The sequence below is a fragment of the Corylus avellana genome, chromosome ca4 (assembly GCF_901000735.1).
Source record: "Corylus avellana chromosome ca4, CavTom2PMs-1.0".
Taxonomy (NCBI): domain Eukaryota; kingdom Viridiplantae; phylum Streptophyta; class Magnoliopsida; order Fagales; family Betulaceae; genus Corylus; species Corylus avellana.
Window position 1 is genome coordinate 33,137,523 of NC_081544.1, and position 27,987 is coordinate 33,165,509.

Sequence of the window (27,987 nt, forward strand, 5' to 3'; positions counted from 1 at the left end):
AGCCTGGGAAAGATTGGTGGAAACTTTTATTTACAAATTTTGAAATAAGAGACGACTTGTTCTGGTATGGCAATTGAAACTAGATGCTGCCTCTAAAAGAATCTGCATAAAATAAATAGCCCTACTCTCCTGCATTGAATCAGAAATGTCGCATTCATGCACCACTATTGCAGGACTTGGTTGACAGCCAGATTCTTTTTTCATGTCATCTTGAGGTTTTGACGCCCAGTAGTATTTGTTCTCTCAGCAGCTGAAATTGGCCATTGAAACTCTCTATTCCAACTAAGCAGATTATCTGGAATAGCAGTCAACAAATTTGAATTCAACAACCAGACTCTTTAAGTGTAAAATGCAATTCAAAAGAAAAATACATAAAAATAATTCTTTAGGTATAACACTATGATCCAGACATTATTGGAAGTGGGCCAAACAATCCAACTACTCAGATAAATGCAATGACGACTTCAGCAAATAACTCTAACGATGATATTTCATCCCTGTTTACAGTAGTCTATAATGATGACCGGACATGGGAATGGTATGCCATTTATGACACATCTGACTCCCTTGCACTAGCTATTTGCAGACCAAAAAAAAAAAAACTACAGAAAAATTATCCAATATGTGGATTTTTATTCACACCATACCATTAATAACATGGTCCAGGATCCTAATGAGATATGATTACTAATAGGTGCATACGTCCTACGGGAATTATTAATATGTAGTAATCTATGCAATACCAGGGAACTATTGCTCAACAGGAGTTGTACTGATTTCAAGATGTATATATTTTATATTATGTATGTATGTATGTATGTAAGTATGTATAGCTGATGTTCAAAAAAGTTTGTCAGTTATGATGCTAATATAACACGCATTGTTAGAATCAAACATTAAGATTACCTGTTTCTCAGGTTTACTGTGCTGTAAAACTAGCAGTTGCAGCCCCGTCAAACCCACTGGCATTGCAAACTTGTACGCTATCAACATCTTGGAGTGTGTTCTTTGGTACGCTGTTGAAACATTGCCTCAAATTCCTCCTCGAGTCGGCATGTTCATCTGCCAGTGGCTCCACATCATATTCAAACCTATTTTGGAGCTGAAATCTTTGGCTTTCCAGATTATATGATTCGGGGATACCATCTTTACTAGGTGCACTACGCATGGCACTGGGTGATGGTATATTTCCAGAAGAAGGGAACCTTGAAGTAGAATACCGGCCTTCTGCTCTCCTCCAGAACTTGGAACTCAAGAATTCTGCACCAGGTAGCTTACAACATGTGTTTTCTGCAGAGTCGGTGTTTGGGATCTTCCCACTTGATATTGCCAAATCATATGAAATTTCATTTAGCGCCATCTCTATGCCATGTACACGTGTCTCTAGAGAATTTATCCCACTCTTGGAGCTCCCAATGAATCTCTAGATTCAAGAAAAGCAGAATAAATATGTTTTGAATTGGTAATTTACACATATACTTGGTAGATAACTAGATATTGAACCAAGGACCTAACCCTCCACCCATTTTTTATGGGAGGAAGAGATGCCATTTAAGCTAGAGCTCGTTGGGGAGTAGAAATAATTCTTTAACATTTATCAGTGGAATATTTCTAACAAAGCTTTTAGGAAGTAGGCAAAAGGGTGCGACATTTCTGGAGAATAACCGAAAATAGATGGAAAAAGCTACCTATATATATTTTCAAGATAGGATTGCAAATGTAAGGGTTTCAATTTCTCTCCGTAGAAAAGGAGGCTGCATGTTCCAAATGGGATTCTTGGCTTCAGTAGCTTATTTTTTTACCATCATTATATGTTTATTTTGGAAAGCATGAAGAGACCAGCAACAACAGGCTGTAATAGAATTAAGTACGTCAAGGGCATTCTTCACTAGTAAAATAAGAATTCAAAAGGGAATGGCACGAAACACTATGTTCAAGCTGAGTTGACATCATGTAATATTTATCAACTATAGAAAGAAATAACAGCAGTAACTCTTCACTAGTAAAATAAGAATTCAAAAGGGAATGGCACGAAACACTATGTTCAAGCTGAGTTGACATCATGTAAATTTTATCAACTATAGAAAGAAATAACAGCAGTAACCCTTAGGTCTAAATGTGCTTTTATAATGAAGTTGGTATTCAATTACTATGTAGGGACACAGGTGATATCAAGCTTTGGTGACATACCTGGAGAAGGTCTAACAGACTGGATTGCTGATTTTCAATTTGAAGAAGTTGTTCACGGATCAAAGACAGATCCTCAACATCTTTGTTATTCTCATAGGCATCTTTGACTGTGTTGCTGTCTACAACACCCAAGTCGAGGTTCTCATCATCTTGAAACGGAACCACGCGAGACCCAGATCTTAAACCACCAAATTTATGCCCTTTTTCATCGCTGGTCTTACCAAAGAGGACACGTTTTATTTCCCGGTTAGAATTCCCACTGTTCTCATTTGCTGCCGACTCGAAATTCCTGAAGTCACTACTTTTAATACCATCTTCGCAAGCCACCTTCGATGAGAAAGAGTTTGATACCGCAACTTCAACTTTCCAATCAGACGGTTTCTTGTGGTCCAGCTTACAGAGCATAGCTGTGCTTGAATTCCTGTCATTACTCCTCGAAGGACTTTCTATTTTGGCAGTGTTCACAAACGAAATAGCAGATGGAGGGGTCCTGTTTGTGGGGACTGTTTTCTTTGATTTAGGAGTCTTAAAGCCGTCATAATTGGGACTTTTTGAGATAGGAGGAAAGCATCCACCACTACCATTATCTGGCCCCATGCAAAACCCACCCAAAACATACAATAGATATTAGGATAGGTTCATCAGTGGTTGTTCAGCTCCAACAGCTAAGGTGTAAAGAAAAGCATCATGCAGGTTAATGACAAAAATTTTATGTTCCCATGTGCAAACGTCCAATTTCCTTATCTACTTCATAGATTTCTCATTGTAGAAGCAAGATTCTTCAGATATTATGCCAAAAAGAGTTTCAAAAATGTCAGCTTTGTGTCATAAACTACAAAATTGCTTCTCATGCAGCATTAAAAGATTGAACAACTAAGGAACCCATTTAGCAATCAATAATGTTGTATCTTCCTAAAACAAAAGATGCTTAAACAGGACAGAAGCAATTTAGAGTCGTTAAACTTCTCACCTCTTGAAGAAGATTTAGACTGAGATGAAACAGAGACCTCCTCAAATGCACCAGGAATGTCCTTCCACAACTCCAAGGTATGATTCATGGTCTCCCGTACGACCTTGACCTGTTACACCAAATGTAATCAGATAAAAAACTTTCAAAAAGAATTAAAGCAAGTATTCACTACAATTCCATTTAATTCTCCGTGAAATTGAAACCAAAAAAAAAAAAATTAACAAAAACAAAAACAAAAAAAGAATTTTTTTTCCATATTTTTAGTGTTCTGTTTTTCCGTTCTCATTTCCGTAGCTTCAAAACTTCCTATATCAACCAATCACTTCTATAACCTGAGGTCACATACACTTGTACGACTAAAAATCCTTTTTTTTTTTTCCTTTTCCCACCCTTTCTCAGCAACCAAACAGAAATCAACTTGATATTATGATATATACCTTATCAAATCTCCGACTCTCCAGAGAATTCAAACACGACACCTTATACTCCGCCGCCAAATTCCTCTCCGCCACGGCCACTTTCCCCAACGCTTCCGCCGCCGCCTTCCTCACCGCCCAGTCCTCACTTATCAAGAACTCAACCACGCACGGCACCAACCAGTCCAACACTCCCCGACTCGACGCTCCACCGGCTCCAATGATGCTCCCAGTGAGCACTAAAAGTGCCGCCTTGGCCTTGAACCCTTCGCTCTTCGCCAATTTCCCCAACCTCGGCAAACTCTTGCGCAATAGGTCCACCTCCGGGTCCTGCACGGCTTCAACCGCCGCGGCGAGGCAAAGCGCCGAGCCGATCTGCGCGTTGAGGTCCTGCTCGAGCGTGATCGCGTCCATCAAGGGCTTGAAGAAAGCGGAGAACGGCGGTTTGGTGATTTGCGACGACATGGCGGCGACCGCGTCGACGCAGGCTGATCGGACGGCGGAGTCAGGGTCGCGGAGGCGGCGGAGAACGGTGGATATCATCTTCGAGAGGAAGGGAGAGAGAGAGTCTCCGTGTGAGCGAGAGAGTAAAGCCAGTAGATGAACGCATTGCTTGCGCACAGGGGACTTGGACGACGCGTCCGTGTTGTGGAGGCAGCTGAGGAATGGCGCGAACGAGTCTTGCGTGAGGGCTCGCGCAATGGACTCGAGCTCGGCTGTGGCCAGGGCTAGTGTATCCCGGTCCGAGAGCTTGTTCAGGCACGCGATGACTCGGTGCTTGAGATCGCGAGTCCACGTAGCCGTCTGGGCTGGAGTACTCGGTGAGGAGCGTCTGTTAGTAAGAGACATTTTTGTTCTGTGATTTTTGCTTATGATCAACGCTTCTGCATTCGCAGTGCTTGTGGTGGTAGCACCGCCAGTTCAAGCGGTGGTGTTGGCGGTTTTCGGTACTGATTTGGCGGCAGAGGCGTGTGCTTGTGCGTTTATAATGAGCGAGTTTTTGGTAGTGAAGGGGTTGAGTGGGGTTTTTAAATGTTGAGTGGGAGGTATGGTGCTGGCAGTTGGCACTATACCGGAGTTTTTTTTTTTTTTTTTTTTTCTTTTTCTTTAAGAAGCATTTACCCCTTAAACTACCTAGAATCTTCACAGACTTTTCATTTGTGCAAATAATTTTTTTCTTTTTTAAAAAGGAAAAATTTACTTTTCAAAAAGTTGCAAATTGCTTGGTAGTTATGGAGGATAAATGCACCTTTTTTTTTTTCTTTTTTTTTTTTCACTCAGATAATAGAGCTACTGAGTTTGGTGAGGGGAAGATCTAAAACTGGAGGATTGACTCAGCTTCATTGTTAACTGCTTATCAAACTCTTGTAACGTGGTTCTTCAAATAAAATAAAATGAAATTGTAACATGGAGTGCATTAAGATGAGCTGCACCACATGAGATAGACTGAAAGAGAATCTCTTGCTTCTTTTAATTAATTATTATTTGGGTTTTTTATTTCTATAATCATATCCATGGTAGAAAACAAGGAAGAATGAGATAAACCGAATCGCTAAAAGCAGAAGAATTATGTTATTCTTATAGGGCAGTAGATCTAGCCGGAGGATCAGAATGTGGAGCATGTGAGGGGATAAGCCGATAAGGGAGGCAGCAATGTTAAAGTGGCGGAAGCACAGACGATCACGTGACTCTCGATGGATATTCAATGGACCGAGTCTAGAGTCTAATGTTTCTTCCAATAAAAGGCAAAATATTTGGATTGCTCACGGTCTCTGCCCTTGGATTCGAAATGACGTAATATAAATTGCACAAGAAAGGTTAATGTACGATTAAATCCTACTAGTGTTTTGACAAAAAGATTCGAGATCTATAATAGCTAATAAAAGAAACAAGAATATGAAAAGTATTATCAATAATTACTATAATTATTTAATAATAGGTCAACTTCAAGATTCCAACTGATCAATCAAAAAAATAACTTATTAACGATTCCAAAGAAAAAAAAAAAAAAAAAAACCTTATTTTCGGACCACAAAATATTCGTAAAGATGTCTTAACTAATATACTAACAAAAAAATAGCCATAACTTCATTAAAACCAACAAAAAAAAAAAAAAGTTTTTATTATATTCACCCAGTCTGTATTTTTATCAAAAATACTCCAAATTTAAAGAATGAAATTATGGAATTGCCCTTAACACAAATAATTTAGGGAGAATTCTATTCCAACCGAGCATAGAGATAACCACACAACCACTTCTTTCTTTTGTTGGGATGATCACATGACTATCTTTTCTTATCTTTTGGGGGTGGCCACACGGCCACTCCTCTTAATCTGTTAGAAATGGCCGTGCGCCCACCCCAACCCATAAAACAACTTTGTTATGTATGATAGTTTTGTAATTTTACTGTTCATACATGATTGTGTAACAATTTTTTTATCAAATCTTACTTGTACATAGTAGGCGACTCGAAATACTTTGATAGTTTAGTAGGTTGAGTTATGGTCAGTCGTAGTTTGAATATGTATGTAAAATTAGTGTGGTATTTTGGAGATAAAGTATAATTTACCTATTTCTTTTTTTCTTTTCACCATTTCATTCAAGATTACCCACAAAATTATAAGGGTGGAGTTTTTATCCATCAAGCCCAGCCGATCTGTTTACTATTTCGGGTGGAAGAAGTAGATGGAGTGTTCAGCAGGTCATCACTTTTGTCTAAGGCCGTCTAGATGGGACCTAGAAAATGAGGGGATTGTCGGACTCCGTCCATCTACCTACCAGCCTATACTGTCACTATTACAGCATCTAAACTTTTTAATGAAAGACGGGGAAAAAGGAGCAATTTGGTGTAAAAGGATAAAGATGCCACCCGTGAATTAAGTTGAAATGCATTAATGATATGAATTATGAAGAGGGTAACCCAAATAGAAACTAAGACAAGTGTGTGTTATAATGGCATATGATATCCCTAAATCTAAGGGGAAGATGGTGACACTAAATACGTTAGATCCATGTGAACGTCTTTCAAACTTTTTGGCTGTTTTCTGCCCTTATGCTGTTGTTTTCAGATTACACCACTACGTACAGTTTTCATCCAAATATCCTATTCAATCTTCTGCAATGCTCAGGAGATAAAAAATCTGCAAGATTAGCGTTTGACTGTTGAAATCGTATTGGAATCCATTTTCACAATGTACTTTACCATAGAATAATATATAATTTTAGAAAAGAAGGTGCATCCAATTAGCTTTTGGAAAACTGTGGGTGCAGCTTTATGCCCCATTTTATTGCCTAGAAGGCCGAGGAATTAAGAGTAAAACTTGGGTTAATGAAGATGCCCATGAATTTGTTAGCTTCCTTTTTCTTTTTCTTTTTTGATTCAACTACCAACAAGATTGAAATTCTGCATGAAAAATAGTTAAATCAACTTTCTTTTATGTTTCCCCTTCCCTGTTTTCCCATATTTGCTCAGAAAAAAAAAAAAAATCTTTTATGTTGATGTGGCGTGGGAATCTCTCTCAATACAAAAAGTACATATATACGGATGAGGGTATAGAAGTGTTTATTTTTTCATACTCACGTGAGAACGACAAAAGAAATGATGGGTAATTTAGTATATAATGCGGCTAATGACCAGAAAAGCAAAATGGGCAGAAGCAATTTCAGTTCTTAAAAGAGATGCATGCTTCTATCGGTCACAATTTACGATACAATTCATGAATCTGATAAAAATTTAATAAAAAAAAATTATTAAATTAGTTTGATCAGAGATTTAAGTTGTTTAATTGGTCAAATTATTATTAACATGTATAATCTTACAATTCAAATTCAACACAAAATCCCCTCATGCTTCTAAGTGTTGGCAGGAAGGGGCATGGCCCTTTGGTTTTAATTTTTTTTTATTAAGTTCCCTAATATGTGTTTCGCATATTATTATTATTATTATTATTATTGTTTTAAATTTCGGAATCAAAAAATCATGGCCAGGACAAATGATTGGCGAGTAATAATGGAATATAGGGAAGAAGAGAGAATGACAAGGAAAAGGCAATAGATGTGGACTTAAGAGTGTACATATTACGGCCTATGGTCCATCTCCATGTTGTTTGACTGAGAAGCAGACCCCATCTGATAAGCTCGTTCTTGGATTGCTAGGCCATCACATGGGGAGGCCGAATTCTCGACCAAAACCATCGAACTGTAATCAATATCCTTGTATCTGCCCCCATGTGTGTTTTCCTTCTCAGGCGACACTCTCACATGCAGCTTGTGTTTTGGGAGGAACAAATTCAATTCAAGGGAGTGTGGGGGGCCTTGTTTATTTATTTGGTTTATAGGGAAGATAAAACTCCAGGAGGCAAACCCAGGCCAGAGAAGTGAAAACATTCCCCGTTTTCCTCGCCGGCCGGTTGCCACGGTCACGTGGCATATGGTCCAATGGAATTGAATCACGCGCCATTGTCACATCCCATACACATGCTTAATTGATTGATGGCTATTGCCTATTGGCAATGTATTGTGAGGTTTCGCATGGAGGTGACAATTCCTGATCTCCTTTTAAGGTTTGAATGGCATGGTTTACGTGAATATAAGATTATGGGTTAATCTTAGCATGCGGTGCTTTTGAAACCGTCAAACGGATCCTTAATTCGATTAATTTAATTAAACATGTCAAATATTTCAATTATAATTCACTAATTTTATATTAAAATCATGCTAATAGTGATTATTTTATGTTTGAGTTGAAGGAAATAAAGAATACGAGATATCATAATTGCAAAGTATTGTAAATAGACGGACATTATGAATTGGAACATGTTCGACTTCTATATTGTTAAATTGTCACTTATCATATTCTTACGTGTGAGTTTAAATTCTTTTTTACTCTCAGTTCAAATTCTTTTTTAATACATGAAGTCAAACACGTTGAGTATTTAATTTAAATAAGAGACGAATTGATGAAGTCAAGATTTGATTCAAAAATATTTAGTTTCAATATCATATTAAATCACAATTTTTTTATTAAAAAAAAACATAAATTAATAAAAATATATAAATTTAATTATGTAATCAACATATATGAAATAAATGAAAGAGCTTCGATGAAATTTACGGATTCAAACATGTTCGAATAGTTCAAAATTTGGTCGTGCAACGGCCCTATCAAAATTATCTTTCAATTATATTACCCGAATTTGAGACAATTATAAGGAAAAAGAATAATAGGTTTGAGTGACTGCGTGGTGGCCCTGTCGTCCCTAGAGTTGTAGGGAACTGTAACTGACGTGTGCCTGTCCTTCTCGGTTGTGGTTTTGTCACGACTCTGCCATCCAACGTGGTAGAGTTTTAGTTAGCATGTTCATAGGCCTTTCATAATTCCACATGGAAGCAGCAGAACAATCATGGACTGGCTTCTGGCTTCTGGCTTCATCCCTATTCTACCTATTTTTATTTTTTATTTTATTTTAATTCAGATTGCTATAAAAGAATTAGCAAATTTCTCTGTCAATTAATCAGCAGATCTAAAGAAGGTGACAATGATGAGATGTCAGAGGCCAAATAATAGATAAGCTAACCAATAAACAAATAACCTAAAATGTTAACATAAACACTTTATACGCAAGCTTACATGCCAATGATTATTTAGGATTGATATTTATTTATTTTTTCATTTGTTTTATCTGGTGGAGATGGTTGACATGGACGGAGTCACGGAGAGACAGCAGAAAATGACGGAAAACTACACGCAGTTGAACTGTAACATCACTGCTCAAGACTTTGGTTTGAATTTTGAAACCTCAGGAATCACAGCTTTTCATCCTCTTCAATCTTCATGGTTAAAAGTAATAGGTCACTGCTCAAGACATTCGGGTAGGGTTAAAAAGCCTTGAGAAGGTTATATTATTCTCTCCAATTGTTCCGTAAATTGTTTATGACATTTTATCTATGCTAAATGTCTTTTTTTTGCAGCTCTAGTTATTTTGATTGATTAGGTTATTTATTTGACTTATTCCCAACTTCTCCAGGTAAATTGTTTATAACATTTTGTCTATGCTAAATGTCTTTTTTTTTGCAGCTCTAATTACTTTGATTGGTTAAGTTATTTATTTGACTTATTCCCAACTTCTCCAGGTAAATTGTTTATGACATTTTGTCTATGCTAAATGTCTTTTTTTTTGCAGCTCTAGTTACTTTGATTGGTTAAGTTATTTATTTGACTTATTCCCAACGTCTCTCCGAGTAGTAGTGTTTCCTTTGTTTTTTATTTTCATGTAATTTTTTATTTTTCTTTCCCCACTTTCATTAAAACCAACAACAACAAAAAAAAAGGAAAAAAAAAAAAGGTAATAGACAAGCATGAGTATTTTAAAAGTAATAGGAACAATGGACCAATAATTTATTTTCCTGTTATGAATAATCTATGAGTAATTTCTTTTCTTATTATACGTTGTTTTTTTTCAATATAAAGATGGAGATGTCGAATGGTAAGAGTATTAAAAAATAATTCAAAAACTTTGTTCAAGAGATTTTTCTCTTTTCTTGGTGGACTTCAATTACCCTCTAGTGGATTCCAATTTTTAGAGAACATTGTGGATTATTTAATTAGTATTTTCACACTTTTGTTCAATTGTTAGACAATATAATACGTGAAATATTTTGATTGAAATGAATGGTAAATTGTGGGAGTCGGGTTCGAATTCATGATCTCTGCTCTAATATCATATTATTAAAAAAGTTTAAGTTAATAAGAAGATGTGAATTTTATTACTTAATTAATATTTTAACACAAGATTGTTTGGAAGGCGCAAGAAAAATTTGTTATGTGCCTATTTCTATTGGGAAATTTTATTAGGATTAAATTTTGTGTGATGTTGTTGATTTGATTGAAGGTCATGTATTATTTGGTAAACATTGGCAACTTTATGCAAAAAGTGTCAATGTAACAAAAAGATAACGAGTATATATTTCATGTGTGAGTATCTGTAAAATATGACAAATGTTAGATATTATATATTTATCTCACTTTGTTGATATAATACTGCTAATAAGCTCTTATTGAGAAAATAAACATGATGATTAATTGACCGTATAAAAGTGTAATGTATAAGATTACTAATAAAATATTAATGGTTTCTCTAGAAAATTCAATGAAGAACCCCCCAAAGCTTTAGAAGTGGATAGGCAATGAATTCCAACAATTTACTAACCTTCAAAATCAGATAAGAGGCTAAGAGTATATCAGAAGTTGGAGCAATGGTAGGCCAAGCTTCTGTTATGAATATAAAGTTGGACAAAAAGGAAGTTGAGTGTTAAATTGTCACCTCTCTCTTTGATGGGAAGTTTTCTAGTTGATGAAGTTAATAAAATACAAGCTCTTAAAATGCTACATTGTTATTTATTGGTTATTACAAAAAAATCGAAGAAAAAAAAAAGCTTGAATATCTTGCAACCAAGAATATTTATGATTTATGTTATAAGTGCATTTATGAGTGTTGTGTCTCACATTATAAAATATATAAAAAAAAAAAAAAATAGTGCTTAATATACTTAAGTGAACCTTAGCCCATTAACTTAAGCCTTTGAAATAGAGTTGTGTTCAACTATATATATTAATGTGCTTAATCACTATTTTTATGGAATTCAGATTTTCTTAAGTTAACATCTTTAATTCTTGATCCAACTCCTTCCATAGATGAAGCTTTTTTTTTTTTTTTTTTTCAAGCCAAAAGAAAAAAAAAAGAAAGGGGGTTTCATTAGATGGCGAGCTTAATCGGCGAATCTTTTGCGTGTAAAATCTTCAAAAAAGCTGTCTTTCTTTAAAATCTTTTCTAGGTGGATAGGATCCCTGGAATTCAGAATTCCAGATTCAAGAATTTGAAAGTTAAAGGTTCAAAATGTGCCACATGGCTAAAACCACTTTCCTCCCAAACCCACTGTATTTAGATACTAAAAGACTTTCCCTCCCAAAAATAAAACAACTATAAAACATCTCTCAATTCACACAACTAAAATACCAAGTATTGAATCTGAATGTCAAAAAAAAAAAAAAAAATTCATAGTTCCCCCAAAAAAAAAAAAAAAAAAAATAGCCTCAATACAAAAAGCTGGGATTTTCTTTTTTCAGACGTGATGAAGAAGTGGGTTTTGTGTTTTGGGAGGAAAGTGGTTTTAGCCACATGGCACATTTTTGGACCTTTAATCTTCAAATTCTAGAATCTGGAATTCCAGGGGAATTCCAGGGGATCCTGATCCAGTTGGGCTTGGGTACTATAATTCAGTAGTCAGAAGCAGCAGTACCCAAAATCGACCACTCAACAAAAAAACAAAAAACAAAATCAAAATGCCGAGGGACCGGAGAACACAACAATGAGACTTGTTCATTATTTGATTGTAAAAATCAGTTATTAAATTAATATTTGTTCCTTTTATAAGTGCAAATTCAATAATTAATTTTTAGGGTTAAATATCAAATTTTTCATGGGGTTTGGTAATTTTATTTTTATTTCATTGGAATTTTATTTTTATCACAGGACCTCCCTAGAGTTTTGATAAAGGTCTAAGTTAGTTCATCCGTTAGTTGACCGTTATGACTGACACGTGGACCAATCAGATGTTGACACGTGACACCTATTTAATTTTTTTTTTTAAATTAAAAAAATGTATTTAAAAATTAATAAAAAATTGGGAGCCACCCCCTTGGGCATTTAGGGGTGGCCGAAACCACCCCCAAGGCTCCATGGGGGTGGCTCCAGTGGGTACAGGGGGTGGTTTCGGCCACCCCCATCCGGCCAGATGGGGGTGGCCAGGCCACCCCCCTTGGCCATTTGGGGGTGGCTCGCGCCGAGCCACCCCCAAATCTCAAATTTTTTTTTTTTTTTAATTTAAAAAAATTAAATAGGTGCCACATGTCAACATCTGATTGGTCCATGTATCAGTCATAATGGTCAACTAATAGATGGACTAACTTGGTCCTTTATCAAAACCCCAAGGGGGTCCTATGATAAAAATGAAACCTCAGGGGGGTAAAAATAAAGTTACCAAACCCCAATAATATTTGGTATTTAACCCTAATTTTTATTATCACGTGAGTGTACATAAATTTATTAAATAGCATTAATTATTACTTTTGAATATATGGATTGGATTTTCAAAATTATTTGGATACGAGAATGGACTGGAGAACTATGGATTTCTGCTCGGATATGGATCCGGACCAAATCGAATGCATTTTCTGATCTACCGTTAAAGGAGGCTTGCTAGTTGCTAGGGTCATGATAGTCACATAGTCCATTTATTTATGGGCTACCTTTACTCCTGGTATGGCCCATCAAATTATGGGCCCAAGAAAGCCATTAAAGCCTAAGGTGAAACCACTAACTTTGTATCGGTCCGATCTGAAAAGGCCCGCGAGATTATTATAGAATCCGGCCGTGATTTTTTCGCTTATGCTCTGCTCTGTGAGCGGTGACCAAAAAAGCCAAAAGAAAAGACCGAACTTAATGGAGGGAAAAAAAAAAAAAAAAAACAAACTTTTAAAAAATCACTTGCACCGACTGCATTGAAACAAAATTTTTCTTCAAGTTTTCTTTCTAACATAATTTATTAAATTAGCAAGTGTTTTTTAGAGCATGTGAAAATTAAACATGCATTCGAGAATCGTATGTTTTATGACAAACAATTTTATTTATTTTTTTAATTTTCTATATAAAAAATTCAAAAATTTTATTTATTTGATATCAGTATATCACATTAATTACTTCAAAGTATTTGTACCTATCAAGTTCATTATCAAACACGCCGGGTGTGTTTCTTTTAAAATGCTTGGCCAATGGTTTTGTCTTTGTTATTGTAGTAGAAAATGATTGATGTGATATATAATTTTTTATTTTTTTTTTATAAAAAGTGAAAAAAGTTTTGTTTTGTAGTTTTTTTATTTTTTATTTTTATTTAAATAGTAATAAAAAGTTAATAATATGATATAAAAAGTAAAAAAAGTTATAATGTTTTGATGTTAATTGTTTTTTGGGGGAGATGGTGAATGTAACCTAGGGATGAAAAGGATTGCCAAACAAGGATTTTGACCGAATTGTTGCACTGGTTTTCTTTGTTCAGATCTATGACATAAATAGATAAAAAGTGGTATACTTCTCAAATTTGTTATCCAAAAGTTGGTTATTAAATAATATGTCGTTATTCCATGGATTTGTTATTTTGAAAAGTGTGTCACTAACTCATGGGATAACGACACATCATTTGAGAACCAACTTTTTTTAAAAATTAAAGATTAAAAATTAAGAAGTGTAGCATTTCTATAAATAAAACCAGTTCTAGCACGAACATCTTCAGCAAAGCAGCAATACACCCAAAAGCCCAAATAATGCCTTGTATATTCATTATACACATTGCAGATCTATAGCAATTTTGGATCCCATAATAAGCAAAGTAGCAAACCAGATATTTCCTTATTCCGTAAAAACTATATACTCAATCGAACTACATATGAATGAAAATAGAAAGGTTAGAGAATAACTTATATAGAGAGGTTGCACAAAAATTGAGTTTTGTGCAACCAATTAGAAGGTAACACCTAAGCCAAACATACCAAACATAAGTTTTTTTTTAAAAAAAAAGCTTAACTACACCAAATTATATCACATATGAAATAAAAAAAATATAATTGAAGGGATGGCTAGCTCCACTTGGGGTGGCCGGCAGCCACCCCTAGGCCTAGGGGTGGCAGCAAGCCAGCCAGCCACTCCTTCAATTTTTTATTTTTATTTTTAAATATTTGTATTTTTTATCTAGAATATAATCTAGTATGGTTGAGTTTTTATTTTAAGTATAAGTCTAATAAAATTAACTGATGTGTCAACTTTTTATTTGTGGCACAAAATGTGACTTTTATGCAACAAATGCACCCAAGTCGCTCTTGTTACGTTATTGTCACAAAAGAGAAGAAGATATTATTAGCCTATTAATTAGGATTTACCTTTTCTTGCTATTTTGTTTGAGAATTTCACCTCGACGAGCTTAGTCCATCAAATATTTTCAGTTTTCTCTGGCATTATTTTTTTTATTTTTTATTTTTAATTTAGAGTAGAGTACAGGTTATCTCCCAATCGAGGCCAAAGACTGGGTGCGTATGAGTAGTAATCCTTAAATCTCTATTAAAAAACTTTTTTTTTTTTAAAGATTCGAATCATGGCTTTTTCTTTGAAGGTAGATAAGAAGTGCCAATCGGCTCGTACAAGACAAGCAATTTTGAGAAAGAAAGCAAGGAATAAACCTATGATCTCAAACGGATTCATACTCAATCCTATTGTATGAGGTGCAATATATATATTTAAATATTTATTTTAAATAATTAGTTCAAATCATGCAATTATTATTATTGTTATTTTAAAAAAAGTGTGTTTGAGACAGTTTTAATGTTGCGGGATGGTTCACCTATTCTCAATAACACATTTAAGGCGACGGGCTGATTTGGGAAGAACCAATCTATATCATTCATTTTGATTGGAAATTGTTTGGTTATCAAAAGTTACCCTTTTGGGGGAGGCTAGCCGATTTGAAAGTTACTGTTTATAGTGTTAACTAAGTAAATTTATATAATTTCAGCTGATTGAGTTATGTGTTGATAACACCCTATATAGCATGGAATTGATGCATCTAAAAAGAACCTCAAAATAAGTAGTTGTTCTGTTTTTGTGGTCATAAATCGCAATCGCCGATCATTAATCAACTTGAAATTTGAGCTATTCAGTCCATTCATGTTGGGTTGGGCTCAGCTGTCAACTCAATCCATGCTTTTGGATAGGCCTTAACTCTGCACAAAGCCCGAAGCTATTTACAACCAATCTAAACAAAAAAACTCAATATGCTATGCCCAATTCCAAACCCAGAACCCAGAACTCATAAAAAAGAAGAAGAAAAAACCATTCTCAACTCCCATCACGGTATCACCCGTATAATTATAACTTATAAGCATTGAACAAGGCTTGCCCTCATGCAATTTAACAGCCACTTTATAGAATTAAAAAATCGATTCAATTCATATAATTATAAGCAATTTAAAACAAAATTCAAATAAAATCAAAATTACTCATTCACTTGCCTCTTTAGTTTAAATTTGCACTTTTTAATGTGCAAAATTGTTCTCTTAAACCTAATTTCATGATTGCCGCGTAGAAAACCAAAACCCATTGTTTATTTTTTACCAAAACCAGCAACCACTCGTACCAAACCATCTCCTCTCAAAGACCCAAAAAGCCAAAAGCTGTGCACTTGCCCTAATAGGCTAACCCTAATCCCCAAAAGCAAATAACCCAAATTTTCCAACGCAATATTCAGAAAAAGGACACAATTTGGCAGCCCCGCCCCATGTTAACCTAATTTATAATTTCCTCAGAATGCCACATATATAGCAACCTTCAATAATCACAATTGGACCGTGCTTGGTACGCTCCCATTAAGATCAAAAAGCCCTAATTTTTACACGTAGGACTAGATTAACCGCCTATTACCGGTAACCCATCCATAGGGCAACCGGCAAATGAACCTCAAAAATGACTACCGCCACACCCCTATTCTCCTTCTCTCTTTTAAGAGTGTTTTATATCCCCATATATATCACATTCTAAACTCATTCTCGCTTTTCTCTCTATTTTCATCGTCCTCTTTACATTGTATCACATACTTCTGTTTGTCTTCCGAGAAAATTGAAAAAGTGACCTTGTATTCCCTCCTTATTATGTTTGAGAATCAAATATAACCTTCAAAATACTCTTTCATACAGAGGATTCTTTGTTTCTTCGTGTCTTCTGAAAGCTTGTTGTGGAAGACTTTGTTGTTCGGACGACTTAACGATCTCTCTCTCTCTCTCTCTCTCTCTCGTCTCTTACTATGTCAATTTCGCTAAGATAATATTAAATTTTCCCCTGCAATTTATCTCAACGTTGCTTTATCTTCAAGTAACGTGAATTACTTGTAAATTTTTGGTTACGATTTGGCTCTACGAAGGTGATCTGTTTAGAGGTCCGATTCTTGCTTGTGTTGTTAATTTTATTTTGTTTTAGTTTTTTGTTGCGGTTTAGATCTGCTTTGTGCTTGTTGTTTTGGTTGGAATGAGCGAGTTGGTTTTGCAGGATTTTGGTTTCAGCATGATTTGTTGGTGAAAAGAGAGGGAGTGCGTTTTCAAGGATGAAGAGGTCTAGAGACGACGTTTACATGGGCTCTCAACTCAAGCGGCCCGTGGTGTCGTCTCGAGGAGAATCGTGAGTTTCTTTTTCTTTTTCTTCTTTTTTTTTTTTTGAATTTTTGTATATGTTTTATTTGTGTCTGATTATTGAAGCTTTACTGTGTATGCGATGAGATTAAGCTTCTTAAGTATTTGAGTGGGGGAATTTCTGCAATTTTTGAAGGGCGGTTGTGTAAATTTGTTTAGTTGATTTTCGTTGATTTACTTTGATTGTCGTTATTGTTTTCTTTATCGTTTAGTTTCTAAGTAAAGCTGTAAAATTTGTTTGACTCGCTGTGAAAAGATCAGATTTTTGTATGATAAATTCTATAAAATGATTGATTCTGTTTAGGTGTAGATAGAGAACCCAAAGATAGCAATCGTTCTTCTTGTGTGTATCTACACTTCTCTCATCTCTCTGCGATGAGAATATTTATTTGTTTGAAATTAAGTTTTGATTCTGTGGAGAATTTGTTATTTGGGTATTGATCTATTGGAAGAGTTTGTGAATCTCTCAATTTCTCCAATTATTAACGTGTTCTTTTTGGGCAATGAAGGTCTGGGCAACCCCAGATGATGGGAGCAGGAAATACACAGAAACTAACAACAAATGATGCCCTAGCGTATCTCAAGGCAGTGAAGGACATATTTCAAGACAAAAGGGAAAAATATGATGATTTTCTTGAAGTCATGAAAGATTTTAAGGCTCAAAGGTTTGATTATGATACATTGTGCTCTATCCTAGCTTTTTTTGGGGTGTAATTTTCTTGTGGGAAAACTGGATATTGTTTGTTGATTTGTATTTCTTTTATGTTTGTTGTAGAATTGACACTACGGGCGTGATAGCAAGAGTAAAGGAATTATTTAAAGGGCATCGAGACCTAATTTTGGGTTTCAATACCTTCTTGCCAAAGGGATATGAGATCACCCTTCCACTTGACGATGAGCAACCTACGCCAAAGAAGCCTGTGGAATTTGAAGAAGCTATCAGTTTTGTGAACAAGATAAAGGTAGGTATTATTACATGGTTTTTTTGAGGTAATGCTTTTGGTTTTAGGTTTTGTAATCTAATGAATTCTCTGCGCGCAGACGCGATTTCAGGGTGATGATCATGTTTACAAGTCATTCTTGGACATTTTGAATATGTACAGAAAGGAAAACAAGTCCATCACTGAGGTCTACCAGGAGGTGCGTTTCTTTTTCTTGTCCCATGTCATGGAGCTCCAGCATTAGTTTTTAAAAGTTTTTGAAATTCTGGTTCATGTTATTGATGATTATATCGTTTACCTTCTTCAGGTCGCTGCACTTTTCCAAGACCACGCAGACCTGCTTGAGGAGTTCACGCATTTTCTGCCTGATTCTTCAGGAACAGCTTCCATTCATTATGTTCCACCTGGTAGGAATTCTATGCTCCGGGATAGAAGCTCTGCCATGCCTACAATGCGGCCAATGCATGTTGACAAGGTTTGTGTTGTTTTCTTTTATCCTCATGTTGCCCTTCTGATTTCATGATCATTGGGCTGACATCTGGCTTACTAGCATTTTTACCAGAAAGAAAGGACAATGGCTTCACAAGGTGACCGTGACCTCAGTGTTGACCGCCCCGATCCAGACCATGATAGATCTTTGCTGAGAGTGGAGAAAGAGCAACGGAGGCGTGGTGAAAAGGATAGGCGAGAAGACAGAGACAGGAGAGAAAGGGAAAGAGATGATAGAGAATTTGAGCATGATGGCAATAGGGAATTCAACTTGCAACGATTTCCCCACAAGCGAAAAGCTCATCGTGACTCTGCTGAACAATTGCATCAAGGTGGGGAAGGTGATGAGAACTTTGGAGTTCGTCCTATTTCATCATCCTATGATGATAAAAATTCCTTGAAAAGTGAGTATTTTAGCTTTCTTTGAAACCGTTTGTTGAACTTTGCATCCTCATCCCAATTACCTTCCTTATGTATGAAAGCTGTGTATGTCTCAATAACTTTATTAACTTATTGCAATGTGAATTTGGTTTTTCATTTGGGAAATAGGAGATTAATATATCCTTGTAAATTAGATAATTGAGGATTGCAGAATACTTAATTCATCATCATTATTATTGTGAGTAGTTTAATTGTTATTGTTGTTGTTACTACTACTGTTGCTGCTGCTGTTTACAATATGGAGGAAAATATCAAGTATATGGGAACAAGTGACTGAGTTCTTCAAATCCTTGGCCGTCTCTCGAGAAGACGTAACTTGTTATAATTAACTTCCGATGTCAAGATTGAGGTCAATTGTATTTGGACAATTTATAATTTGTCACTGTATCTTTAGTACATAGTAGCCTTTTGTTCTACCCTGAAAGGTAGTTATAAAACTTGAACTTTGAAAAGTTTTCTTATAACACTTCTTTTTCCTTTTCTGAACCCACATTCACTTCTTAGCATGTTAAACATACTTGCCTTATTGTGTTAGTATTGTCCTATTAGCTTTGAGTATTCTTACTTACATATCACATGACAATTTTTTTAGTGAACTTTATTGCTGCCTGCCTTGTTTTTGGTTCTTCTTTAACTTGGGTCATGTTCTGGCAGGTATGTATGGTCAAGAGTTTGCTTTCTGCGAGAAAGTGAAGGAGAAGTTAGGAAACTCTGATGATTACCAGGAATTTTTGAAGTGCCTTCATATTTATAGCAAGGAAATAATTAATCGATCAGAATTACAATGTTTGGTATGGATGATAAAAATATCTAATAATCGCTATACTGATTGTATCATTGGCTCTCATCAATATGGTTAAGCTTATCAAGCATTTCTTATGACACGTAATTGATATTTTGAACAAGAAAGTTTTAAAATTCTTAAATTATTAAATTACAAGTGTTCGGCTGGAGCTCTGTATGCAGGAAAGGACAGGCATACCATGGCCATGCATAGTGGTTGGTGCCCCTTTAAGTTGTCCAGTCGCCAGCTTACAAAAGCATAGCAGGACGCCCTGTTCTTTTCTCTTGTTAAATAACAGGGGTAGAGTCAGTTAAAGAAAAATTATTGTCATGAATTTTATGTAAACATGAGTTGGTCCCAGGCCCTAACAAAGTAGAGCTGTGTTAGTTAAACACTGGATTACCTATAAAACAGATCAGGATGGTATCCAGAAGGGTTATGGGGATGTGGTACTACACTAATCCTGTGATGGGAGTAGATTTTATGTACAACTTGTGTGTTTTGTTTCATTTGAAGTTAGCATGTGATGAATTACACTTTCAGTTAAAATGTGTGCAATTTAGAATTCTAGGTTGGTTTTGCCCCAAACTTGTAATAATAGATTTTTGTTTTACTCAAAATGATGTCTTTCAACAGTATGATGAGGAAATGAAGGGACAGAAACTTTTGGATTCATAATACATTTTTTGGTTCGAGTGATTCCAGATCATGGTTCGCTAGGATATTAGTGTGTTATGGTAGCTTTGGGTAGACAACCAGTGTGGTGCAGCAAATTGGTTTCCAAATCATGATGAATGTAACTTTCGAGAGTTTTCTTGTAGTCTCTCTGGCCTAAAGGATAAAACAATACATTTTTACTTAGCATAAAGAAGAAAGATTGAATCTAAAACTCAAGGGGTAGCTCCATCAGTTGGAGATTACGCCTCATGAGATGGAGGTTACTAGTTCGAAACTCTTCTTCTCCTTTGTCTTGGGGCTAATTACTTATAAAAGAAAAAATTGAATCTAGATGGAGAGCAATGTTGATGGGATTAAGCATAGTTGAGTTGTAATAAGATTTAAAGCATTAAATGTTATTGCTCCTTTTGTTGGCAATTTCATTTTTGTATTAAGGATTTTGTTAATTTTTTCATTGTTTCAGGCCTTTATTTTTCTGTTATTTTTCTTTTAGTGGATGTCGCTCATCACTTTTTCTGGTAATATGAGAATTAAGTTTTTACATTACACAGGTTTTCAGATGTGATATATGATACTTGGTCATTACAAAGGTTACGTATAAATTTGATGTAAGCACAACATATCATTTAAGATTGAAAAAATGTGATGCTTCCAGATTTTTGAAACCTCTCCATTCCATAATTAAGACAAGCCTAGTGGGGCGTGGCCAAGTGGTAAGGCAACGGGTTTTGGTCCTGGTATTCGGAGGTTCGATCTTTATAGAGTCATAGACCAATGTCACCACACACCCCCCCACCCTCACTTTTTCCAGCGTAAACAAAACCTCAAGAAAGAAATCCTTCCCTGCGTTTCTGGCTGCTAGTGGTGTATTGTAATTTGATTGTTTGCTTGTCTGGTGTTGCTGACATCCCCTGATTTATTTAGAAATTTTTTGGATCAACTTGTTCGTGTACTTAGTTATATTGAGAATAACATAGTATAGCTAAGGAATCCCTTTGATTTACCTATTAAGAGGCATTAACTGGAATACAATCAATAATTTGTGAAACTTTGGCTTATGTCAGGTGTCTGATTTACTTGGAAAATATCCAGATCTTATGGATGGATTTAATGATTTTTTGGCACGTTGTGAGAAGAATGGTAACTCTTTAAACTAATGTTTACTTCCTCTGGTTTCTGCATTGTTAATTTTGTATCTAATCAAATCCTGCACTGCAGATGCACTCCTTGCTGGTGTCATGAGTAAAAGTACGTAAAATGATTTCTTTCCCCTTTGTTATCCTTAGGCTAGATGCAGTTTGTTGTGGAGTTGCTTCAGCTGGCATTGTTTTGTAACAGAACCTTTTTATAGATTATTGTAGACGCATTATGATTTTCTCAAACATCATGTATGGTCTATAAAACTGAACTGGACTGTTACTTCATTACAGAATCCTTGTGGGATGATGGACATTTACCCAGATCTGTAAAGGTAGAGGACAGGGAAAAAGATCGAGATCGTGAAAGGGGGGATGATGGGGTTAAAGATAGAGACCGTGAAAACCGAGAAAGGGATAGACTTGAAAACCGGGAAAGGGATAGACTTGACAAAAGTTCTGCCTTTAGCAATAAAGATGGCGGGGGTCATAAGGTGTCTTTATTTCCAAGCAAGGATAAGTACATGTCAAAACCTATTAATGAACTTGACTTATCTAATTGTGAGCGCTGCAGTCCCAGTTACCGTCTGCTGCCAAAGAATGTATGCAATTTTTTTTTCTTTAATTTCACACTTTCAGGAGATTGATATTCTTTTGTTGTTTTTATTTTATTCGTTTTTGTTTTTCAATGGTGCAGTATCCAATTCCTTCAGCTAGCCATAGAACAGAGCTTGGAGCTGAAGTATTGAACGATCATTGGGTATCTGTCACTTCAGGAAGTGAGGACTACTCTTTTAAACACATGCGCAAAAACCAGTATGAAGAAAGCTTGTTCCGATGTGAAGATGACAGGTTAGAGCTTGACTGAGGTTATAATATTTATGTTTTTGTTTTCTTTCCATTTTGATTCAATTTATAGGTGAAATGAGGTACGCTGTCTTTCTTGTTTAAATTATCTTTATTTTCATCGGGCTTTAGCATTTCTCTTGTTAGTTTTAGCTGCCTACTTTGTCATGTTTGCTGTTCTATTGCTGAAACTTAAGTCTTGTCTCTGGAATAAGCAACAGCATTATTGCTATTATAGATAGGTTGGAGCTTTATTAGGGCTTAATACATGCCCTGTTTTTCGCCTCTTTTTTCTCCACATCACTATCAATATGCTTGATTTAATTGGCAGTAGTATCCAGCATTTTGTTGCTTTTGCAGTTAGTGATATTTTTGTAATCCTGCTTTCAGGTTCGAACTGGACATGTTGTTAGAGTCTGTGAATGTAACCACCAAGCGTGTAGAAGAACTATTGGAAAAGATCAACAATAATACATTGAAAACAGATGGTCCAATTCGTATTGAGGAGTACTTCACAGGTTGTAGCTTGATTAATAACTAAGGAAATTCCAGGACATACGTTATGTAGCTCATTCCTCCAATGTTTTTTTGATAGGGATATTCCTTGTGTGTTTTTTGCAGCACTGAATCTTAGGTGCATTGAACGTTTATATGGTGACCATGGGCTTGATGTGATGGATGTGTTGAGGAAGAATGCTCCTCTTGCGTTACCAGTTATACTAACGCGCTTGAAGCAGAAACAAGAGGAATGGGCTAGGTGTCGTTCTGATTTTAATAAAGTCTGGGCTGAAATTTATTCTAAGAATTATCACAAATCACTTGACCATCGCAGCTTCTATTTCAAGCAACAGGACACAAAGAGCTCGAGCACGAAAGGTAATTTTTTCCTTGATGTCTCAGTATTTAGATATACTTTCAGCTCCCACACAAGGAATCTTGATATTTAAAGGTTCATGATGTACTATAATCTTGTAAAGTGAAATAAATACTAACTAGCAATGATTGCATCTTCAATAATTATGTTCTTCCCTTCTTTTGTAATTGCTTATGGTTTGTTTTGCCTCCCCTTGTTTTAAACAAAATGTATGTGCATAAGACGCACTAGACTGGGTTAATGTGTGATCTGATAATGTCACCATAGTTGTTATTTTTTGAGGAAAAGATATTTGACTATAGAAATGACAAATGACTGATTTTAGCAATTAATATTATTATGGACTCATCCAATTACAATTGGATATACTGATACATATGTTCTTCAGTTTTGATGGTTCATTTGTCATGTGTTTTACAGCTTTATTGGCAGAGATCAAAGAAATTAGTGAGAAGAAGCGCAAGGAAGATGATGTGCTACTTGCTATTGCTGCTGGAAATAGACGACCAATCATTCCAAATTTGGAATTCGAGTACCCTGATTCAGATATTCATGAAGATTTATATCAGCTCATTAAGTATTCCTGTGGGGAAGTTTGTACAACTGAACAGTTGGATAAAGTTATGAAGATTTGGACAACATTTCTGGAACCCATGCTTGGTGTTCCTTCTCGACCTCAGGGTGCGGAGGATACTGAAGATGTTGTTAAGGCAAAGAATCATGCTGTTAAAAGTGGTGCTGCTACCATTGGGGAGAGTGATCTCAGTCCTGGTGCTGCTGCTACTGCTATGAATCCCAAACAGTCAAATCCTTCCAGAAATGGAGATGAAAGTATTCCACCTGAACAATCAAGTTCTTGCAGGGCTTGGCCAGTAAATGGGGATAATGGGGTTAAAGAAGATAGTCCTCATGATGCAGAACATATTGCACATAAAGGTGATCATTTTTGCAATACCTCTCAACATGGTAAAGTACATATCAATGCATCTATGCCTGATGAACTATCTGGAGTCGGCAAGCAAGATAATTCGAATGAACGGTTAGTGAATTCAAATGCATTGCTTGCCATTGGAATGGAGCAAAGTAATGCAAGAACAAACATAGAGAACACATCAGGTTTGCAGAATGCTTTAAACTAATTAAGCTTTTATTAATTGACACAACCATCTCCGTTGAACTTGTCACTTCCTAGTTGTTCCTATTCAGTATGGATTCTGAGATGCATCTTTTTGTTGCAAGGGCGTAGTGCTACTCCATCCAGACCTAGCAATGTTGCTGTTGAGGGTGGAGTCGACTTACCTTCATCTGAGGTACAGCGAACAGTATGTAGCAGTTCTCCTAAAGTTAACATCTCAAGTTTATGTAGTGTCCCTTGGTCATTACATTGAGTTGGTTTTGCTTATGGATTCTTTTTTGATTTTTCAAGTTGATATGTTCAGTTAGATAAAAAAAATTTTATGTTATGCTATGGCAAGTATCATTGACCAATTATAAAATATATTTTGAGAAATAAGCTTTTAGTAAATCATTGCAGAGGATACCCATGATCAATCAGTTTGGCTGCTAAGGTTTATAATAATCTGGTGAATTATTGGGCTTGATGCTAGGTTTTGGATCTTGATGGTTACAGATATTGTGATTAATATGTCGCTGAGAAAATGTTATTTTATTTTATTTTTATCCGACAGGGTGGCGATTCTACAAGACCAATTATATCCACAAATGGGGTGATGTCAGATGGTGGCAAAGTTCACAGATACCAAGAAGAATCTGTTGGACACTTCAAAGTTGAAAGAGAAGAGGGTGAATTATCTCCAAATGGAGATTTTGAGGAGGATAATTTTGCAGTTTATAGAGATGCTGGTTTGGAGGCCGTGCATAAAGCAAAGGATGGTGCTGTAAACAGGCAATATCCAACTAGACACGGAGAAGAAGATATATGTTGTGGGGAGGCAGGAGGAGAAAATGATGCTGATGCTGATGACGAAGGTGAGGAAAGTGCTCAGAGGTCTTCAGAGGACACTGAGAATGCTTCTGAGAATGGGGATGTATCAGGAAGTGAGTCTGCTGATGGTGAAGAGTGTTCTCGTGAAGAGCATGAGGAAGATGGAGACCATGATGAGCATGATAATAAGGCTGAGAGTGAAGGTGAAGCTGAGGGGATGGCTGATGCGCATGATGTTGAAGGAGATGGGACATCACTACCGTATTCAGAACGTTTTCTACTTACTGTGAAGCCTCTTGCAAAGCATGTCCCTTCAGCATTACATGAGAAAGAAAAGGATTCTCAGGTTTTTTATGGAAATGACTCCTTCTATGTGCTTTTTAGGCTTCACCAAGTAAGACTCATCATATGCTATTTGATTTCTTTCGGTTTTACTTTATTTATTTTTTTTAATATTAAATTTCCAAATTTGTTATACAATTATTATCATAAAATATTTTTGTACATTTTCATTGATTTGACAGACATTGTATGAGAGAATCCAATCAGCAAAGGTTAATTCTTCATCTGCTGAAAGGAAATGGAGGGCTTCAAATGATTCAAGCCCTACTGATCTTTATGCCAGGTGATTTAGTTTTAGTGTTTTTTTTCCTTCAATTCTAACGTCAGTGCCTATAATCAGGAATGCTATGTTTTTGCTGTTACAGATTCATGAATGCACTTTACAATTTGCTTGATGGTTCTTCCGACAATACAAAGTTTGAGGATGATTGCCGAGCAATTATTGGAACTCAGTCGTATGTTTTATTCACATTGGACAAGCTGATATATAAACTTGTTAAACAAGTATGATCCTTAATTCCAATTTCGTGCTTAATTATCTCCTTCTCCTTCCCTTCAATTATTTCTGTGTTACCTGTAAGAGTCTTCTTGCATTTGCTTCAGCTTCAAACAGTTGCCACTGATGAGATGGAGAACAAGCTTCTCCAACTATATGCGTATGAAAAATCAAGAAAGCCTGGGCGATTTGTTGATATAGTTTATCATGAAAATGCCCGCGTTCTTCTTCATGATGAGAACATATATCGCATTGAATGTGTAAGTCTTCAGTGATTTTGCCTCCTTATCTTTCTTGAATAAGTTGTCTTTGAATTAAAAATAAAATAAAATCTGAAAATTTATATTTGCCCTAAATTTATGATTATAAATTGTTTTGCAGTCATCTACACCAACCCGTTTGTCTATTCAGCTCATGGACTATGGGCATGATAAGCCTGAAGTGACTGCTGTTTCCATGGACCCTAATTTCTCAGCATATCTGCATAATGACTTCCTCTCTGTTGTTCCTGAAAAAAAAGAGAAGTCTGGGATCTTCTTGAAGAGGTATATGTAAGGAGAAAAGATATTCACCATTATTGCAGTTGATTGGTCGTGGCTAATAATTCCTGCTGCTGTTTGCAGGAATGTTCGCAAATATGCCAATGGCGATGAATTTTCTGTTGCATGCCAGGCAATGGAAGGAGTGCAAGTTGTAAATGGATTAGAGTGTAAGATAGCTTGCAATTCATCCAAGGTATGTTGTATAAAATCCATTTCTTGTTTTTGTTGTGCTGATGATAAGTTTTGCAGTCATTACATGTTTGTCTGGTCAAGTCTGAACTGCTACTTTGTTAATCTTTGAATTTTGTACGTTGTAGGTCTCATACGTTTTAGATACAGAAGACTTCTTGTTCCGGGTGAAAAGGAAAAGGACAACTTACAGTTCATGCCATGACCAGGCAAAGTTCTCGAGAAGTTGTTCAAGTAGAGTACAACGATTTCACAGACTGCTTTCTAGCTGATAATATGACTTCCTATGACCCTAAGTAGATATGGTATGTATTAATGTGACTTTTAAAATGTGTCTGCAGTGAACATATCTATTGTGATTTAAATATGGTTGTCTTCTATCTTTTCGATTGCTATTATGTGATTTTCTCCACACCCCAAACCACAATGTTGGATCAATAATAACACCCACAATAATATCATATCTATAGTGATTTAGCTTTTAATATGGGGGTACATTGATGCAATCTTTAGTTGGGGGGTACATTGAAACTTTTGAGTGTTGGTTTGAGGGGAGTATGTGTACTTTTTCCAAACATTATCATCTGTAGTTTTTCCTGCAATTTTAGATTCAAGTTCCTGTATTTTGTTTTATGAAAGTCAAGTGGGGTGTATTGACGGTGTAGGTAGGCTGCACATGATGGAGTGGGGGCTATGGTGGTGTCATAGCATGCCTCTTCATGACTTTACTTGGAGTTGGAATGGTGGGAAAGGAAGGGAAAGTTGTGAATGACCCAAGTGAAATGTGTATGGAGGCAGTGCTTATGAGTTTCTCACTTGAAGTTGATAGTGGATGATTCTGTGCTCTGAATGTGAGTTTGTAGATACAGGAGGTGACCCAGTAAAGCTAATGCTGGTTTGAGAGGAGTAGATGTCATGATGTTCATTACAATAGGATTAAATTTGTTGCAAGTGTTTTTTGTTTTTGTTTTTGAACTAGTACATGAAGCGCATAGTGAATGCATGGACTGGAGAAATTGGTTGGTTCTGAGCGTGAATTGAATTGCTAGTACCTGCTTTTGTTTTGTGTAGTTGAAATAGATGAAAATGATCTGATATGATTTGGGTGTTGACGTTTTTCAGTAGCTTTTTGCACGCATTAGTTACTCAGGCGCCAGCCAGAGTTGGAAAGATTGGGGCGCCACGGAGGGAAAAGCTTTCGTGGAATCATCTTTCAAGTGTTTTAATACTGTCTTACGAAGCAAATAAAGAATTGAGGGGGATATCGCTGGTCGGGTGTAGTATACTGTACGTTTAGCCACAATTGTGTAAATAGAGGTAATTTGTGATGTAAACTTGAGATACATGTTCATTCCATTTATCGATATTCTTGTTTAATCTTTTTAACCTCCGGGAAATTTCATTTGGAATTTATTTCGTAAC

General features: G+C 36.0%; 2 protein-coding genes across 3 annotated transcripts; one reads left to right on the top strand and one right to left on the bottom strand.

Annotated features, from left to right (window-relative positions):
* LOC132179243 (TORTIFOLIA1-like protein 4) lies at nt 1-4,624 on the bottom strand. The gene is made up of 5 exons (XM_059591915.1): nt 3,598-4,624; nt 3,161-3,269; nt 2,191-2,777; nt 907-1,423; nt 1-295 (listed from the first exon to the last, which is right to left on the bottom strand). The coding sequence occupies exons 1-4, from the start codon at nt 4,423-4,425 to the stop codon at nt 920-922; spliced, it is 2,028 nt and encodes a 675-aa protein (XP_059447898.1). The 5' UTR covers nt 4,426-4,624; the 3' UTR covers nt 1-295; nt 907-919.
* Nucleotides 4,625-16,213: 11,589 nt separating this feature from the next.
* Nucleotides 16,214-27,986, top strand: LOC132177091 (paired amphipathic helix protein Sin3-like 4). 2 transcript variants are annotated; one of them, XM_059589308.1, is made up of 24 exons: nt 16,214-16,612; nt 16,723-16,851; nt 17,372-17,527; nt 17,638-17,824; nt 17,904-18,002; nt 18,111-18,278; nt 18,366-18,696; nt 19,388-19,524; nt 21,260-21,335; nt 21,414-21,443; nt 21,626-21,933; nt 22,029-22,183; nt 22,568-22,695; nt 22,799-23,053; nt 23,472-24,167; nt 24,291-24,373; nt 24,740-25,390; nt 25,521-25,621; nt 25,704-25,842; nt 25,942-26,094; nt 26,216-26,379; nt 26,458-26,569; nt 26,694-26,870; nt 27,688-27,986. In XM_059589308.1, exons 2-23 carry the CDS (start codon nt 16,778-16,780, stop codon nt 26,835-26,837), a joined length of 4,347 nt encoding a protein of 1,448 aa, XP_059445291.1. In that variant the 5' UTR covers nt 16,214-16,612; nt 16,723-16,777; the 3' UTR covers nt 26,838-26,870; nt 27,688-27,986. The 2 variants fall into 2 exon arrangements, with proteins under 2 accessions (XP_059445291.1, XP_059445292.1); XM_059589309.1 differs by having other exon boundaries at nt 24,291-24,361.
* Nucleotide 27,987: the final 1 nt, after the last annotated feature.